The following is a 20,476-nucleotide window of genomic DNA, read 5'->3' as shown; positions in this document are numbered from 1 at the left end:
GCAGAGTTCTTCTGCCCACCCATCTTGGGCCCAGGCCCATCCAAAATTGGATGTCTGGCTACGCCCCTGGACCACTATCCACCCTAAAAGGTTGTTTTGTGGCTGTACATGAAGAATTATGATATTGTCTAAATACGTGTATGTGTGTGTCCCTAGTCCTGCATCCTAAGTTTATATAATCCTTTCAAGAAATCCAGTTAATCTTTTAACTTATTAGTGGAGCATAACCGCAGAGTCATCGTATGGTCGCATCTTCAATATCGTAATACTAGTGCCCATCTAAGGAACAGCCAGGTTATTTTGAGTTAGTCTTCACTTGCTTTCCTTGTGCCATCAGTATCCAGCAGATAGGCAGTGTCTTAAAAGGTGGAGGATAAAGGATTTTTTTTTTTTACATTAAAAGAAGGTAAATTTGGATGTAAGGATTGTTTGAAAGCACGCTCTCTCCCCAGGTATAGCCAGCTCTGCAAATGTTTTTTTTTTTTGGCGTGGGCGCAAAGGTGGATGGGGGGGGGGGGTGCAGAGGTGGACCAGGGAGAGAGCCTGTTAAAAATTTACCAGCACACCACTGTGTGTGTGTGTGTGTGTGTGTGTGTATATATATATATAGTTTGTGAATGATATGTTATTGATTAATATTATTTAATTCATGTCTATCATTTAATTTGTGTAATTAAGTACGTCGTCATTTGGATATTTTAATTAATTTATTTTTTTGTATATCGAATTATATTATCATGGTGTTCTATGACTATCAGCCGAGCATGTAATTATGATAATGGAATGAAATTATTATTTTATTTTTATTTGTTTTTATACTTGTTCTAATTGTTATATGATTGTTTGTTTTGTAGCCCCTGATGCAGCCCAGTGGGGCGAAACACGGCCTGTGTGGGGCTTGCTAATTTTATTGACTTGTATCCATTAAATATTGTTTTCCACATATATATCTGCTTCGTTTGGTTTCCATCTTGGGGTTGAGATGTCAGGTACTCAAGTGGTTTGGTTAATTTTTCACTGACCATACCTTTTTGTTCAAGATGCTGTTACTCAGTCATCTTTATATGATGTTTCTTGTGATGTTCCTCAAGGGTCTTTCCTTTCTCCAGTTTTATGTCATTTGTTTGTGGCTTCATTGGTACAGACCAGTGGCGTCGCGAAGGCAGCTGACACCCGGGGCGGGTCGCCACTGCGCACCCCCCCCCCCTCGGGGTGCAGTGTGGCGCACCCTCCCCCCTCGAGCACAACCCCCCCCCCCCCCCCCCGAGAACATACCTGGAAGGCGGTGAGGGGCGGGCGGGAGAGCCAATCCGCCGAGTGCACGCCGCTGGGGGGTGTCGGCGCCTCGCTGGTTCCCTGCTCTCTCAGAGAGCAAGGAACCAGCGAGGCGCCGACACCCCCCAGCGGTGTGCACCCGGGGCGGACCGCCCCACCGCCCCCCCCTTCCTACGCAACTGATACAGACGATACAGCAGTTTAGTTGGGAGTGTATGTTTATGCAAATGATATTTTGTTGGTGGAATATTGTTCCCCTCAGAATCTTGATCTTACACTTCTTAATGATTGTCTGGTTGCTATAGTTAATTGGCTTAGGATGAATAGAATGATATTAAATGTAGCCAAAACCAAGGCCTGCTGGTTGTCTGATCATTTGCCTGTTCCTTCAGTATTGTCACAATTCTTTGAGGGTCATGTTTGCTTGACTGAGACCTTTTGATATTTGGAGGTTTGTTTGGATTCCTGGTTGTAAGTTCGTTTTTTTTGTACATTGAGAATGTTATGTGCAGTTAAACCATATTTTGATAATGCTACCTTGCATGTTTTTTTTGCATTCCTTAGTTATCCCTAAGTTAGATTATGGTAATGTGGTATACTTGGGAATTGTGCGTTATTTATGGAAAAGACTGAGGACATTGCAGAATGCGGGTATATGATTGTTAGGAGATATAGGGTGGAGGGATCATGTGGCGTGACTGAATGTTCAATTCAACTGGTTGCCTGTGGAACATTGGTCATTTTATAAGGTTTGACTCTGATTCATAAAGTGTTGTATAAGGGGATGCTGTCTTATTTAGTGCACTGAGGTCTGCTAATGTTTTTTTTTTGCTGGCTCTTCCTAATTCATCACAGGCACATTTGACTATTATTAGGGAAAGTGCTTTTTTTTTTTTTACATGCACCTGTTGTATGGAATCAGTTCCTGCTAAAATTGTTTGAGTGTGTGTGTGTGTGGGGGGGGGGGGGGGGGTGAATGTCTTTAAAGCAGTTTAAAGTGAAATTGAAAACATTTTTTTTTTCAAAAGGTCTTTGGATCAGTATTGTAGCATTGTCTGGCAGCCTGTATGAACATTGTGTGTATGAGATTATGAGATGTCTTGTGATTAATTGTTTTTCTATTATTTAGAAGAGTGGTATATTAAACTATTATATCCCATTCCCTTCCTAGCACATTCCAGCTTCACAATGACAGTTGTTGACTAGGGGGATTACTAGAGGGTTCCCCCAGAACTTGGAGAATGTAAATACTTAGTCTGGCCTCCAGGGGTTGCTGTTAAGTCATGTTGGAGACTCCCTCTCCCAGGGGTTGTGAGCCCTGCCTCTGCAGCATCCCTGGATGACCCAGGAGGCAGAGTCTTAACCTGGGAGCTGAGTTGAGCTCTTTTATGTCATAGTGCGCAGCGTTGGCGCTGAGCCAACAGGCCAATGATGCTTTTGTGAGAGTAGCTGCAATGGTTTTCCCATGCTAAAAGTGTATTAGTATAAAGAGAGTGAACAAGCTATAACCGTGGATCCTTCTTCATCTTAACACTGTAGATTCTTATATTAAATCAGAATTGTGCCTGATTGCTTCTCTTCATTCAGAATAAATACAGTTCAAGGCAATAAATGGTCAATAATGTACATGTTTGTTCCTTATGCTACTACAGTAACTTCATTCAAAATAACTCTCTCTTTATATTTTTCCCCAGGGTTCCCCAAATCATTCAAAAAACTCATCTTTCAGCTGCGACAAATTATCTCAGTAAGTGTGCATTTAATAACCTGCACTTGTACACACAGCCAGATTTGCCTGGGAAGGTCATTAATTTTCATTGGGTTGTTATATCTTGCAACTTTGTTCCGTTTATGGTGTCTTAGCAGTGTATGTCACCTAGCAAACGTGGTCTGTTTTGTGTGGTTGTTTGTGTTGCGTGTAAAGAAATGCATCATCTGTCTCAGCTTCATAAAGCTGGGCGCCCAAGTCACCTGCTATATTTAATTTGTAAGACTACAGATGAAGATTTTTAAAAGCAATTTATGTGGGTAAAAAAAATTTTGCATGCCTTTTTAATAAGCCATGTATGCACCTACGCATGCCCAACGCGCATCAATTTGGAGTTGCCGCCTGGCAACCACGTGGCCTGTGTGGTAATTTTGTTTTTTACGTGTGCCAGAAAATATATTTTATTTTCTGGCGTGTGGCGAAAATTGGGCGGTAACTCTGACACATGTAGGTGATTACCGCATGATTAACATGAGAGACCTTACCGCTAAGTCAATGGCTGTCCATTTTCGGCTAAAATTTTAAAGAGGCATTTTTTACATGCGTGCTGAAAATGGATCTGCGTGCGCCCAAAACACATGCCTACACTAGCGCAGCCCATTTTTCAGCACACCTTAGTAAAAGGACCCCTGAGGGAGGCAACAACCACATAAACATGAAAAAAAACCCTTGTATTCTTCTTAAAACTCCTTCATGGAATTATTTATTAGTGGCATTCAGGCATGTGGTAAAAGAGCACAAAAAAGCTTGTGGCAGTACAATGGCTTAGCCAGTCAAAGACAGGATGAATATTTATATTTCAATTTCCCCTGTGTTTCAAGTTCTTCTCTTACCATTACCTCATTGGAAAGGGAAAACCCTCCTCCAGTTCTAGGAAGGTATTGGGTGGCATAGAAAAGATCATTAGTAAGGCCACTAGAGCCCTTATTTTAGCATCATCTACATGTGTAAATGGCACTCACATGCAAATAGCAATTTAATAAAGCTATTTGCCCACATATTACATGGCACAGAAATAGGGAGCATGGTGGGGGAGTAGCAGAGGACATAGTGTGGGTGTGCCAGAAAACTAGACATAGCTTTTCCTTTTTACAATGGCAAACCACGTCTAGATTTTCAAAAGATGCACATCATTTTTTGCACCAACAGAAGCATGCCCTTGTTTGACAGATTGACTCCTAGTGGTAGTATACTGCTAGGGATGAGAGTTGCAGTTTTGAAAGCAGGCGCTGAACAGAGCAGAAGCAACTGTGGATCACTCCTATTCTGCACTAGACCACCAGGGAAGCCCCCAGTAAAGTCTGAGGAGGGCGTTGGATGGAGATGTCCAAAGGGTGGGGGGTATCAGAGAGGTTGGGAGTTCCTGTATTTGTATGGGGGGTGGGGGCATTGTTAATGCATAAGGAGGGAGGGCAACATGATCCGTTTCACTGGTCCAATATCCCGATGCTACAGCCAGGAACCAGCAATGATCATGACTGCAGCAGTACATACTTTCTGGCATCAGGACATATTTGTATTTGTTTTTATTTTGTGAAATTGCTGTTCTCATTGGACATGCCAGGAAATGGAGGTTCACTCCTGCACAAGCTGATAGAGTACATGTGAGCAAATGATTCATAGCCAGAGAGCCCCCCCCCCCCCCACCACCCTCAAAAAGAAGGAGATGTGGAAGTATGATGTCACCATTAAACCCTAGGAGAACTTTAGCAGAAGCTCAGCTGTCGGGTTAAACTTGTATCTGGATGGAAGACCCCCACGGAAAAAGGATTGCTCTTAGTTGCAGAAAGCAGTGGCAAACTTCTATAGATTGCTTCTAAGAAAAAGGCCACAGGAATTATGGTGGGCCATAAGCACCCAACCTGTCAATACCTAGAAATGGGTAGAGGGAGGATATGTGAAAAAGTGCAGCTAAAAAGCATAATCAGAAATGCTGTATAACTCAGAAAGCTAGATTTACTGGTGGGCTATCTCATGCATGTATACTAACATGCATTAATTAGATTTATTTATTTATTACCATGGGGTCTGTTGTATACAATGGGTTCTATTTACTAATAACATGCCCTAATGCAGAATTCAGCCCAGAGAATGTTATGCACAGTGCACAGAACTTTCTAAGCAACAGATGTTACCCTAACTCAGTGGAAGTCATTTCCAGTCTTTGAAGGCTGTAAACATGGCAGGTATTCAGGATTTCGGGATATTCATAATGCTTACTCATAAAATAAATTTGCGTGTATACTACCCTCTGTTGTGTGCAGATGTATATCATAGGTAGTCAATTAGAGATAGCCTGGAGACCTAACACATTTGTGACCCTCGAAGACTAGGAGTGAATACCATTGCCCTGGCTTTACAGATTGCATATTCCTGCTGTCTTGCTTTTTTAGTGTAAGCTCAAGAGGCAAGTCTCGTTATTAATTCAGTTTTTCCTTGCTAATTGACTGTTAACAGAAGTGGGAACTCTGCTCACACCATGGAAGAAGGCTATGAGCTGGACCTCACCTATATCACTGAACGGATCATAGCTGTTTCCTTCCCCAGCAGCTGTTCAGAAGAAACATACCTGCATAATTTGCAAACTGTGACACACATGCTGAAATCCAAGCATGCAGACAACTACCTGGTAAGAACAGATTTTATTGACAAAAATACACTGCATGATCTATGAAATACCTTACTTTGTTGAGTGGACTTGCTAAGCAAAAATGGCTGGTACTGAGTACACCATAGTGATGCTCAATCTCTATGACAAGGGTCCCGGTTCAACTGTAGACAGCCACTAGTAGGCCTGGATTTCAGGAGGCAGTCATTGAGTATTTGCCAGCTATATTTACAGACACTTGATCTGAAAACTGGGTTTATTTGTTTATTTTAGTTATCCTGAAAATCATCCTTTTTACAGTCCTTGGTGGCCAGAATCTTGAAATGAGCACAGATCTACCCTACGGCTTTGTTGCTGTATCACTGCAGACTAGGCTTACTTTTCTGAAATAGGCTGTGAAAACTGGAAGGCTGTTTATAGCTATTCTACATGCTGTACTTCAGGAAGCAGGTGAAAGCTTGGCTCGTCAACCAAACCTTTAATGGAAGAAGTAACTAACTTGTTAGTCTCACTCACACAAACAAGGAGTGACTCAGGCTGCACATACTGCAGCGGTATATGTTTATCCATTCCTACCCTAACTGAGATAATATTTAACTATCTCTCTGACCTCATGTGCACCTTTCTTTAAATTAGTCACCTTATTTTCTAACTCCTCTTACTCTCTTACCTATCTATATGTTCCATCTTTACTTATACCCTACACTGTCAATTAAAATGTTCCATTACGTATTGTGTTGACATATATACTATGCCATATTGTTATTTGAATATTTTTACTGTTGTAATTGTCTACTGCTCATGTTTGATTTATTCTTATTGTACAGCGCTTTGAGTGAATTCCTTCAAAAAGGCAGTAAATAAATTCTAATAAATAAGTCTTTTAGATTCTTTAATGTGTAATTTTTCAGTTTGTATTTTGTATTTATCTTTTCATTACTTTTTATTCTTCAATTTTTTTAGGGCTGTATTTTGATTAAAATGTGTGATAGCGATTAATCGCATGATTGAGGGGGTATTATTTATTTAATTTTTTCCCTCCGTGGCAGCGCCTTGTGACTCTGGTCAATGGAGGGTTGAGTGACTTGCCCAAAGTCACAAGGAGCTGCAGTGGGGGGGGGGAACATAATTTAATTGTGCGAATAATCGTGATTATAAATTTCCTGTGAAATGCAGCCCTACTGCAGACTTATAGAACGGGAATTCTATAATTCTGTGTCTATATATAAGTACCCAGAGGACACTTGATTGGCTCATATTCTATAAAGGAAGGGAGGTGCCTTATTTTCTTTACCGAACACTAGTGTAACCGAGTATAATGCTTATATTATATCAGTCATATTCCCTTAGGCATGAGCACTTATGTCAGCCATAGAGCTGACATATGTGCAATTGTGTTCTAAAGGTGCACATTTGAATAATTGAATTCTCTAATTTATGCCTGCAACTTTGCACCCCACCCATTTTCTGTACAGACTCTACTCATATGTAAGCTCACCTGCAAATTATGTGCTGTTGGAGCTATACATGTATTTATAGTACAGCGTTTAGATGCTTATCTGGCTGGTCCATCACTCGTCTAAACATTTACGTGTATAACTGGTGTATAAATTTTAGAACCTGCTTTATAGAATTTTCCCATAGTGAGGAAAGATGCAGCTGCAGCTACAGTCAGAAGGAATACTGTGGGGAGATTCTATAAAATACTTAGCCCTTAGATTAAATATAGGTCATCCAAAGTTGAGTACCTAAATTTGGGCTCCCAGGGCAGATGCATGCATATAGTAATTAGTTAATAAGGTGTCAACAATCAATTGCCATTAATTGACACCAATTTTGGATTATGCATACGTCTGCCCTAGGCGCTATTCTGTAACATCTGCACCTAATTTTATAGCATAGAACTTCAAAGGGGTGTGGTTATGGGAGGAGCATGGGCAGATCGGGGGCATTCCCAGAAGTTAGATGCAATGTGATGAAATACTATGATTTGTGTGCCCAACTACCAAAAATTAAGCACAAGCATGTATACCAAATTTTAGCAGGCGTAAATGCTGGCTCCCAAAGTTAGGCGCAAAATCCGTGATAAGCTAATATTCTAGGATTCTCAGCATGGAGCGCCCTTTATTGAATGCTAGTTTAGTGCAGATCTTTCCGGTGCCTATCTGTGGGCGCCATTTACTGAATCCAGCCCTATGTGCCTACTTTATGGAATTACCCCCATAGTTTCCTCCTGAGTGTAGGTGCATCGGTATCCTTTATTGCTGGGGGAGGGGGGGGGGTAATTCTGTTGAATAGGTGGTAATGTTTACACACCGATTACATATGTAAATCGTTAGAATAATCCAATAAACAAAACTGTACTGTAATGATAACAGACATCTTAGAAGCCAATTTCAAGAACCTCTGTGGTACACCCCCCCCCCCCCCCGGCATGCCTATGTGTTTTTTAGGTGCTTTATACCCGCTGCGGTAGAAAGGGTCCTGACGTGTGACAAAAACAGCCCCCACTGCTACTGCAGGGCACTTTATACCGCAGCTTGGTAAAAGGACCCCTGATTTTGCATTGAAGATACTTTTAGTGTGAGGAGTCAGTCAGCTTAAATAATATATAGTCATAGATAACATTCATGCAGTAATTGTCTAGTGCTAAAGAAGCTTGAATATAACTTAAAATTATTATTGGATTGACTAATGTGATAAATTCTAAGGGAATTTGTGAGCACCTTTTCCTACTTTGTGCTGGTTCCGAAGAAGCAGTCCTTATGAGAAATGTAGCCTAGGCTAGAATGAAAATATGGGGAAACCAGAAAACTTAGTTTTCTCTTTTTCCTTCTTAAGACCCTCTTGTTGCTCTATCATTTTCCTATGTAGTTTGCAGTATAGTTTCACTTCAAGTTAGTTTTGCATTCCGAATGTTATTATTTCTATAAATTCTTTGCAGTACATTTTACTACAACTGAGGTCATTAATGTGCAGAAAGTGTTGTTAATTAAATGATGATGAACATATTATGCTTATTCATTTTTTTCTGCTTTTCTTGATAGGTATTAAATCTTTCAGAAAAAAGATATGACCTTAACAAGCTTAATCCCAAGGTATTTATTTTCCACCTCCCCCCCTTATTTGACATAATAACTAAACTCCAGTGGTAAGGAGTTACCTTGGATCCCACAGAAAGTGTGACTTCTAGTAAACACCTTAAGAGGCTACGCTGGTGCTGTTGGAGAAAGGCAACCAAAATGATAAAGGGGATGGAATAGCTCCCCAGTAAAGAAAGGCCTAACCAGTTTGTTCTTCAGCTTAGAGGCAGGATGGCTGAGAGGAGATATGAGAAAAGTCTATAAAATTATGAGTGGGATGAAACAGATAAATATGGAACAGTTATTTATTATTTCAGATAGTACAAAGACTGGGGACACTATCTGAAATTAATAAATAGCATATTAAAAAAAAAAAAACAGAAAACTATTTTTTCAGTAATCACATAGTTAAGCTATTGAGTTAGCTGCCAGACAATGTTTCCTCTAAGGAGTGACCTGGTGTGAGCAAATTTTTTTCGTGTGAGCAACAAGTTCTAAAAACCAACAATTTTTGAGTGCCAGTATTAGCAATGCATTTCTGTATATAGCACAAAAACATTTTTGTGATCAACCATGTAAAATCTGTGAGCAACTCTCCTAAAATATATGAGCAGTCGCTCATGCACGCCATATGGAGGGAACATTGCTGCCAGAGGATGTGGTCATAGCAGTACGGTTCAAGTTGAAACAGAATAGTGATCCAGTAAGACAGTGGCAATCCCTGGGGACCTCTGAGGCAGCCCCAGCCATCATTTGTACACTCAATATATAATTAAGTTCTGGAATTTGTTGCCAGAGAATGTGGTAAAATGGGGTTGGGCAACCTTGGTCTTCAAGGGCCACAATCCAGTCAGGTTTTCAGGATTTCCCCAATGAGTATGCATGAGATCAATTTTCATGCACTACCTCTATTGCATGCAAATGGATATCATGCATATTCATTGGGGAAATCCTGAAAACCCGAGTGGGTTGTAGCCCTTGAACACTGAGGTTTTCCACCGCTGTGGCAAAAGTAGTTAGCAAAGTTTAAAAAGGTTTAGATAAATGCCTAAAATTAAAGACCATAAACTATTTAAAAAGGTATAGACAAGTTCCTAAAATTAAAGACCATAAATCATTATTAAGATGAACTTGGGAAAATTCCCTGCTTATTTCTGGGATAAGCCGCATAAAATTTGTTTTACTCTTTTGGGATCTTGCCAGGTACTTGTGACCTGGATTGACCACAGTTGGAAACAGGATACTGGTCTGTCCAAGTATGAGGATGCTTAGGTAATTATATACTGTTGGGGGAGGAGGGACAGTGGGGTAGGGAGAGATGCCAGACCCATGAGGGCAGACAGTGTGCGGGGTGGGGGTAGAGAAAGAAACCAGACCAAGGGGATGGAGGAGAGAGGCAGATAGACACTTGATCCATGAGAGAAGGAGAGAAAGATACCAGACCATGGGGGAAGGGGGAGGGTCAGGAGAAAGAGGAAGATGCTGGGCACGAGGTGGGGGATGTAGGAGGGAAGGGAAGAGAGATGGGAGAACATGGACATGGGGGGCACAGAGGCACAGCAAGGACATGCTTAGTGGGAAAGGAGTATAGGGACAGTGACACAAGGGGCAATGCTGGAAAAAGAGGGGAGACAGAGGGGCAGTGCTGGACATAGAGGGGCGATGCTGAGTGGAGGTGAAGGGAAGTGAAGGGGAAATGCTGCACATGGATGGAAGGGAAGAGATGCAACAAGAAATGCTGTACATGAATAGAGGGGAGGGGAAGAGATGCTGCATATGGATGGTGGGGAAGGGATGAAAGGAGAGGGAGGTAGGAAATGATGCACCTGAACGGAAGAGATGAGAAAGAGTAAGGAAATTCTGCACATTGAAGGAGGGGAGGGAAAGGGAAGAGAGAGAAAACCAGATAAATTTGAGAGGGCGGCAGAAAAATGGAAGAAAGCTGAACATAAAAGATCAGTGCCAAAGATGGAAGTAGGGCAGGAAGGGAAGATGAAAGGAGGAGAGAAAAGAAATAGCAAATGGACAGAAGGCCGTGAAAACAGGGTTAATTGTTCAGACAGAGTGGAGTGGATGAGAACAAGATGATTAGAAACCCAGACAAAAAAGGTAGGGAAAATGATTTTATTTTCAGTATAGTGATTGAAATATGTCAGTTTTGAGAATTTATATCTACTGTCTTTATATTTTGCACTGTACAGGATGAAATGCATTTCTTTCTATTTCACTGGTGTTGCACTGCATGCAGAGTCTGGCACCTTAGAGATTCAATTTAATTTTGTTTTCAATTCTGGTCGTCGCATCTCAAAAAAGATATAGTGGAATTAGAAAAGGTACAGAGAAGGACGACAAAAATGATAAAGGGGATGGGACGACTTCCCTATGAGGCAAGGTATAGCTTGGAGAAGAGACGGCTGAGGGGAGATATGATAGAAGTCTATAAAATAATGAGTGGAATGGAACGGGTTGACGTGACTCATTTGTTTACTCTTTCCAAAAATAGCGGTGAAGCTACAAAGTAGTAAATTTATTACAAATCGGAGAAAAATTTTCTTCACTCAACATGTAATTAAACTGTGGAATTCGTTGCCAGATAATGTGGTAAAGGCGGTTAGCTTAGCGGGGTTTAAAAAGGGTCTGTACGGCTTCCTAAAGGAAAAGTTCATAGACCATTATTAAATTGACTTGGGGAAAATCCACTGCTTATTTCTTGGATAAGCATTGAGTTTTCTGGGATCTTGCCAGGTATTTGTGACCTGGATTGGCCACTATTGGAAACCGGATGCTGGTCTTCATGGACCTTTGGTCTGTCCCAGTGTGCTAATACTTATGTACTTATGTAGATTAGTATTTTGTTTGTGATCATGTACCGATATTTGAAGAGGGGCTATCTGTGTTCTGCATGTGTGACCAAAGCCAGGTGTTCTGATTGGGATAGATATCGGCACTCATTGATCAGTGTCATGGCCCCACATAGGAGAATACTTATTGGCTTTTCTTCAATTCTTTTGGATCCAAACTGTCCTTGACTTAAAATTAGCAAAGATTACTGTAGTTAGATATAGCAACGGTGCAGCACCTCAGAGTTATAGGAACATGCAGTGAACATCTAATGTGCCACACTGAGTCAGACCATGGGGTCCAGCATCCTCTCTCTGAGAGTGGCCAAACCAGGACACAAGTACTTGGTAGAATCCCAAAGAGCAGATTATTGCTTATACCTCGAGATAAGCACTATCTTTCCTGAGTCTATGTGGCTGAAAATGGTTTATGTCCAGCCAGTCAGGTTTTCAGACTATCCATAATGAATATTTATGACAGAAATTTGCATGCACTCTCTCCACTGAAAACCTGACTGGCTGGGGTGCCTCCAGGATCAGGTTTGGGAACCACTGGTGTAAACACTTTTTAAAACTAGCTATGCCTGCTGCCTTGACCACATCCTCTGGCAACAAATTCAACAACTTAATCATGTTATTGAGTGGAAAGAATTACTTTCTCTGATTGTTTCTCTGCTTATTAGTTTTATGTAGTATCCTCTGGTCTCTTAGTATTTTCTCATTTCCCCTAACTACTTTGGCCTTTATGTAAGAACTGTTCCATCCTCTTTATCATTTTGGTTGCCCTTTTCTGTTCATTTTCTATGGGTCTGATATTTAAATCGCGGGAGTTAACCAGGCTACCTCCCATGGTCGGCGCTGAGCCCGAATATTTAACGTTGGGCCATTTTCGGTGACCAGCATTGAATATCTGATTTATTTGTGGCTGTTTTCAACTTACAGTGGGGGAAATAAGTATTTGATCCCTTGCTGATTTTGTAAGTTTGCCCACTGACAAAGACATGAGCAGCCCATAATTGAAGGGTAGGTTATTGGTAACAGTGAGAGATAGCACATCACAAATTAAATCCGGAAAATCACATTGTGGAAAGTATATGAATTTATTTGCATTCTGCAGAGGGAAATAAGTATTTGATCCCTCTGGCAAACAAGACCTAATACTTGGTGGCAAAACCCTTGTTGGCAAGCACAGCGGTCAGACGTCTTCTGTAGTTGATGATGAGGTTTGCACACATGTCAGGAGGAATTTTGGTCCACTCCTCTTTGCAGATCATCTCTAAATCATTAAGAGTTCTGGGCTGTCGCTTGGCAACTCGCAGCTTCAGCTCCCTCCATAAGTTTTCAATGGGATTAAGGTCTGGTGACTGGCTAGGCCACTCCATGACCCTAATGTGCTTCTTCCTGAGCCACTCCTTTGTTGCCTTGGCTGTATGTTTTGGGTCATTGTCGTGCTGGAAGACCCAGCCACGACCCATTTTTAAGGCCCTGGCGGAGGGAAGGAGGTTGTCACTCAGAATTGTACGGTACATGGCCCCATTCATTCTCCCATTGATGCGGTGAAGTAGTCCTGTGCCCTTAGCAGAGAAACACCCCCAAAACATAACATTTCCGCCTCCATGCTTGACAGTGGGGACGGTGTTCTTTGGGTCATAGGCAGCATTTCTCTTCCTCCAAACACGGCGAGTTGAGTTCATGCCAAAGAGCTCAATTTTTGTCTCATCTGACCACAGCACCTTCTCCCAATCACTCTCGGCATCATCCAGGTGTTCACTGGCAAACTTCAGACGGGCCGTCACATGTGCCTTCCGGAGCAGGGGGACCTTGCGGGCACTGCAGGATTGCAATCCGTTATGTCGTAATGTGTTACCAATGGTTTTCGTGGTGACAGTGGTCCCAGCTGCGTTGAGATCATTGACAAGTTCCCCCCTTGTAGTTGTAGGCTGATTTCTAACCTTCCTCATGATCAAGGATACCCCACGAGGTGAGATTTTGTGTGGAGCCCCAGATCTTTGTCGATTGACAGTCATTTTGTACTTCTTCCATTTTCTTACTATGGCACCAACAGTTGTCTCCTTCTTGCCCAGCGTCTTACTGATGGTTTTGTAGCCCATTCCAGCCTTGTGCAGGTGTATGATCTTGTCCCTGACATCCTTAGACAGCTCCTTGCTCTTGGCCATTTTGTAGAGGTTAGAGTCTGACTGATTCACTGAGTCTGTGGACAGGTGTCTTTCATACAGGTGACCATTGCCGACAGCTGTCTGTCATGCAGGTAACGAGTTGATTTGGAGCATCTACCTGGTCTGTAGGGGCCAGATCTCTTACTGGTTGGTGGGGGATCAAATACTTATTTCCCTCTGCAGAATGCAAATAAATTCATATACTTTCCACAATGTGATTTTCCGGATTTAATTTGTGATGTGCTATCTCTCACTGTTACCAATAACCTACCCTTCAATTATGGGCTGCTCATGTCTTTGTCAGTGGGCAAACTTACAAAATCAGCAAGGGATCAAATACTTATTTCCCCCACTGTAACTGGCCACGTCAATATTCAGCGCTGGTCAGTTAAGTAGAAACTGGCTAAAGATAGAACTGTTAATTCAGTGGTCAAATCTGGCCAACAAACTTAGCCGGCGATTTGCTGAATATTAGCTGTAGCTGGTTATATTGCGCGATATAGCTGGTTATCCACTAAGCACTGACCGGAATATTAGCGAGAGATAACTGGATATCTCCAGCTGAATATTCCCGAATAGCCGGTTAAGCGCTATTTAACTGGCCAGGATCCGAAGCCGGATGGTTAAATAGTGCTGAATATAAGGCAAAATATGTTTTGTAGATAGAAGAGCAAAGCTATTTTATTCTCCTTTTCTTTCTGAATAATTTATAACATTTTGTTGACCACTGCTTCTCACTGAGCTAAGATGTCAATGTATTGTGCACAGCGACCGAGTTCCTTTTCCTGGGTGATGACTGTGCCCTTAAGGAAATATTGAGTGAAATTGTTTTTGCTCCCATAGGCTAATGCTGACTGCAGAAAATATCCTGCATGTGTTACTGACTATAGCAGATGAATGTTTGGCCCTGTGTGTTCTGTGAGCTTGTTAGGGTTTACCATTGTAGAAACTTTGCCTCAAGCAATTTACCTGGGTAAATTGTCTGAAAATTGCCATCCCCCAATTCGGCTGAATGCTTGATCCTCCATGACATGCATACTTTTAGCTGGGCTGCAAGTTGGTATTCCCAGAGGTGTGTTTGGCTCAGGGGAAAATAAAAACAGTGCATATAGAGTGTATTTTCCAATATATGTTCATTATTTTCAATTGAAATTGCACTCACATATAAAATAGATGCAGAAAGTATGTGGGTGCTTTCCTGAAATTCTGTATATGTAAGTAACTTCTAAGAAGATGCATTATAAAAATACACCTATGAGGTACCGTCAGAGCTGCCTGAACCTGGTGATTCATGAGTTGGCACTAACTCTCCTGTTAGTTCATTTTGAGCCTTTACACTTGTGTGATTTTTCATTGTGGAGTCATTCCTGTTGAGCCTGATTCCTTTCTTGCTTTTAGTTGCTTATCATTATTTGAGCTTTTAGAGTCTTGGTTTTCATAAGGTTTACAGTATCTTACTCAACAAATATGCCCACATAACCTTTATTAATATTTCATGTCTAACCCAGAAGATCTGTGAGGCCTTGTCCTAGCCTGCAGGCTAATGGACTGCAGAATTTCTCCATAAATGCTTTGATAAATACATGTGGTAGATAGCTGAGATGTACTTTCTTTATACCTATCTTTTGCCTTTGATCCTCAGAATAATACACACTATGTTCATTAAGCAATCCAGTTAGATTCCAGTCATAAAATCTTGACAATATTCTTCATGGGACTCTTTTTTGTGTTTCAGATTATGGACGTGGGTTGGCCTTACCTCCATGCCCCCCCTCTTGACAAGATGTGTACCATATGCAAGGCTATGGAGTCGTGGCTGAACAGCGACCCCCTGCATGTGGTTGTAATTCACTGTCGAGTGAGTAATAGCTCTCTGCATGTTGTTTATTTCATGTTTTGAAGTGATGGGTTCTCTATGAAAGGATATGGGTTTGGATTTTATTACACACTTTCCAATTGAAGGTAGGTTACGTACAGGTACAAACATGGTTGCCCACTGTAACTAAATCTCTTCTTGAATTCCAGTTGATATTTGACATTGTCTAGGATGGGTGTCCAAAATCTGCCTAAAATCAAATCAAATAAAACAGATCTTATATACCGCCAAACTTCCCTTTTCAGGATTCAGTGCGGTTTACAACATATGTAATAAAACAACAAATAAATAATTCATTTAACTATTAAAAACCTTCACATATCACTCTTTGGAAACAACTAAGATAGTTATCAAACCTGATAAAGTGAATTCCACATGGAAACTCATAAAACAGAAAATATAGAATTAAATATCTTCTGAAGCTGAACTCTTTTATAAACAGGTGGAGATAAAACCAACTGTTCTCACAATTGATCAGATCAACCAATAAGTAATGATACAATATTAATCAGCAATTCAGATATAGAAAACCATACAACATTTGAAAAAACAAACAAGCAGCTTTAAACATAATTCTTTCAGCTATAGGAGCCAGTGCAATTTAATGAGGCACGACAAAACACTACTATATCTATTCAATTTAAAAATCAGTCTCACTGCTGTGTTCTGTATTAGTTGCAGTTTCCCCTGGTATTTTTTCATAACACCAAAAAAATAAAACATTACAATAATCTAAATGCAGCAGGATTAACATTTGGGCCAGCAATGCAAAAGCTTGCTGATTAAAGAAGTCTGATTAATCATAACTTCCTCGTTTTAAACTAAGTTTTTTTTCTTTTAACTGATTAATATGGGGAAAAAAGATAATGATGTTGATGGCTTCACCCTGGCGATTCATAGATCTGTATTCAAGAGATACTTGTCCAAACCAACCAAAATAATGATGGTTAAATGTTCCAAATAACTTGGCAATAAGTTTAAAAAAAAATGAGTAGTATGCCATACCCATGAAGGAATCAATTCTGCTTGAGGTCGCAAACTTTTATCGAGTAACATAGGTTGGGCTCAAGGACTTTGGACTTTTCTCAAAGAATTTGCTATTGATAATAAGTTATTATGATATGTATTTTAAAAGTATCTCTGTGGATAAAGAACATTTATATGTGTTTGTTGCATACATATGTAAATAGCGGATTTAGAAAGCCACTTTTTCAAAAGAAGATTTACATCACACAGAGATTTCAAAGGGGTATACAGGGGGTGTAGTTTGGATGGGACAAAAGTGTACACTTGTAGTTCCCATTTCACAAAGGGCCGGATTCTATATATACAGCACTATGAGTTACACGTGTTATATTGGGTGCATGCCGAATTCATGCACGTAACTTAATTGAGTGATAAGCAATTATCAGCACTAATAGGCAGTAATTAGAATTTACATGCATATCATATTCTATAACAGTGCCGGGCATTCTTTTACGGTCTTTGTCCTACAAACGACAAGACGGATTTGGATAAGCTGGAGTGGGCTTTGACAGCAACTCCAGTAGTTGGAACATAATGGCAGGTGGGCGGACCTCTAGTTTGTGTCCCAGAAACATCAAAGGAAGATCATGATCAAGTATATAATATCGGGTTCTTTGTTGATTTAAATCTTGAAATGATAATGATTGTGACTGTTGGGCAGACTGGATGGACCATTCATGTCTTTATCTGCCATCACTTACTATGTTAAAATCTAGGTGCGACCATGTACTCCAGCTAAAACCTAGTGTAAATACCCTTGCCTAACTTAGACATGGATTGGGCATATTCTATAACACTGTGCATAATTTTTAGAAACTCTCACGACCTGCCTATGCCCCTTCCATGGTCACGCCCCCTTTGAGATCCATGCATTAAGAATTTATGCACACCACTTTACAGAATATGCTTAGAAAGGTGCACATGTAAATTCTAATTAGTGCCAATTGGAGCTGATAATTGCTTGTTAGTGGCCAATTATTGGCATCGATTGGCTTATTAACCAATTAAGTTGAACACGCAATTTGGCCGCACTGCCAAATTTGCATGCACAATTTTAGGAACCATATATAGAATCTGGTGGTAAATGCATATTGCACTTTAGTAAAAGTACGCCTTGTAGGTTTGTAAAATGGGGCAGCTACAGGTGCTGACACTTCCACGTGGAAGCTGCCAGGTTTCACAGAAGAAAATCCGGGAGCAGGACCGCGATGGACTGGAAAAAGTACAAATGAAAATGGAGTGGATACAGCATCATTTACAGAAGAGAGTGTGTATGAACAACTTGTAAAGCTAAAGGTGGACAAAGCCATGGGACCGGACGGGATCCAGCCCAGGATATTAAGGGAGCTCAGAGAGGTTCTGGCGGGTCCTCTTAAAGATTTGTTTAATAAATCCTTGGAGACAGGAGAGGTTCCGAGGGATTGGAGAACGGCGGATGTGGTCCCTCTTCACAAAAGTGGTGATAGGGAAGTAGCTGGAAACTACAGGCCGGTAAGCCTCACTTCGGTTATTGGAAAAGTAATGGAAGCGATGCTGAAGGAAAGGATAGTGAATTTCCTGGAAGCCAATAAGTTGCAAGATCCCAGACAACATGGTTTTACCAAAGGGAAATCGTGCCAAATGAATCTCATTGAGTTCTTTGATTGGGTGACAGGAGAATTGAATCAGGGGCGAGCTATGGACGCAATCTACTTAGATTTCAGCAAAGCTTTTGACACGGTTCCCCACAGAAGGCTTTTAAATAAACTGGATGGGCTGAAGATAGGACCTAAAGTGGTGAACTGGATTAGGAACTGGTTGACAGACAGACGCCAGAGGGTGGTGGTGAATGGAGTTAGCTCGGAGGAGGGAAAGGTGAGTAGTGGAGTGCCTCAGGGATTGGTGCTGGGGCCAATTTTGTTCAGTATATTTGTGAGTGACCTTGCCAAAGGGTTAGAAGGTAAAGTTTGCCTATTTGCGGATGATACTAAGATCTGTAACAGAGTGGACACCCCGGGAGTGGAAAACATGAAAAAGGATCTGAAGAAGCTAGAAGAATGGTCTAAGGTTTGGCAATTAAAATTCAATGCCAAGAAATGCAAAGTGATGCACTTAGGGAATAGAAATCCACGAGAGACTTATGTGTTAGGCGGCGAGAGTCTGATAGGTACGGACGGGGAGAGGGATCTTGGGGTGATAGTATCTGAGGATTTGAAGGCAACGAAACAGTGTGACAAGGCGGTGGCTGTATCTAGAAGGTTTTTGGGCTGTATAGAGAGAGGTGTGACCAGCAGAAGAAAGGGAGTGTTGATGCCCCTGTATAAGTCATTGGTGAGGCCCCATCTGGGGTATTGTGTTCAGTTTTGGAGGCCGTATCTTGCTAAGGATGTAAAAAGAATTGAAGCGGTGCAAAGAAAAGCTACGAGAATGGTATGGGATTTGCGTTACAAGACGTATGAGGAGAGACTTGCTGACCTGAACATGTATACCCTGGAGGAAAGGAGAAACAGGGGTGATATGATACAGACGTTCAAATATTTGAAAGGTATTAATGCGCAAACGAACCTTTTCCGTAGATGGGAAGGCGGTAGAACGAGAGGACATGAAATGAGATTGAAGGGGGGCAGACTCAAGAAAAATGTCAGGAAGTATTTCTTCACGGAGAGAGTGGTGGATGCTTGGAATGCCCTCCCGCGGGAGGTGGTGGAGATGAAAACGGTAATGGAATTCAAACATGCGTGGGATAAACATAAAGGAATCCTGTTCAGAAGGAATGGATCCTCAGGAGCTTAACTGAGACTGGATAGCAGAACCGGTAGTGGGAGGCGGGGCTGGAGGTTGGAAGGCGGGGATAGTGCTGGGCAGACTTATACGGTCTGTGCCAGAGCCGGTGGTGGGAGGCGGGACTGGTGGTTGGGAGGCAGGGATAGTGCTGGGCAGACTTATACGGTCTGTGCCAGAGCCGGTGGTGGGAGGCGGGGATAGTGCTGGGCAGACTTATACGGTCTGTGCCGGAGCCGGTGGTTGGGAGGCAGGGATAGTGCTGGGCAGACTTATACGGTCTGTGCCAGAGCCGGTGGTGGGAGGCGGGGATAGTGCTGGGCAGACTTATACGGTCTGTGCCGGAGCCGGTGGTTGGGAGGCGGGGATAGTGCTGGGCAGACTTATACGGTCTGTGCCAGAGCCGGTGGTGGGAGGCGGGACTGGTGGTTGGGAGGCAGGGATAGTGCTGGGCAGACTTATACGGTCTGTGCCAGAGCCGGTGGTGGGAGGCGGGGATAGTGCTGGGCAGACTTATACGGTCTGTGCCGGAGCCGGTGGTTGGGAGGCGGGGATAGTGCTGGGCAGACTTATACGGTCTGTGCCTGAAGAGCACAGGTACAAATCAAAGTAGGGTATACACAAAAAGTAGCACACATGAGTTGTCTTGTTGGGCAGACTGGATGGACCGTGCAGGTCTTTTTTCTGCCGTCATCTACTATGTTACTGTTAATTGGTGCACATGTGTTTTTCTAAAATGGCTGCTCCCTTTGTGTGTGCCACCAAATATACATGCACTCTTGCAAGTATTTTAGGAAATGTTCTGCCTCCCGATGTGGATGTCTCAATTGTGGTCTCTGCATTCTATGTACAACAGGCCTTCACATATGTAATCCGGGTCTCAACAACCAGCTCAGTTCTCTGATTGATCCAGGCCACAAACAATCCAAATCAATTCCTTTCCTTTTCTAGTTCTTACCACTCACTCTCTCCACATCTCATCCAGTCCTTCTGATTCGAGCTTGGGTGCAGGCTGGGGCTGTATAAAAATCCGAAAGGCCATAAGATATTAAGCTGTGTTTAT

At 41.9% G+C, this 20,476-nt stretch overlaps 1 protein-coding gene across 2 annotated transcripts in view; it reads left to right on the top strand.

Moving 5' to 3' along the window:
* Positions 1-20,476, top strand: part of TNS3 (tensin 3) — a 1,051,445-nt gene that overhangs the window by 394,075 nt on the left and 636,894 nt on the right. For both annotated transcript variants that reach the window (XM_030209265.1, XM_030209274.1), the window contains 4 exons: positions 2,970-3,022; positions 5,501-5,672; positions 8,699-8,749; positions 15,487-15,609. In XM_030209265.1, the coding sequence (XP_030065125.1) occupies positions 2,970-3,022; positions 5,501-5,672; positions 8,699-8,749; positions 15,487-15,609 (399 nt within the window). The remainder of the gene's footprint in view (positions 1-2,969; positions 3,023-5,500; positions 5,673-8,698; positions 8,750-15,486; positions 15,610-20,476) is intronic.

Source organism: Microcaecilia unicolor, chromosome 1 (assembly GCF_901765095.1).
Source record: "Microcaecilia unicolor chromosome 1, aMicUni1.1, whole genome shotgun sequence".
NCBI lineage: Eukaryota > Metazoa > Chordata > Amphibia > Gymnophiona > Siphonopidae > Microcaecilia > Microcaecilia unicolor.
This window is presented reverse-complemented; position numbering and strand designations above follow the sequence as displayed.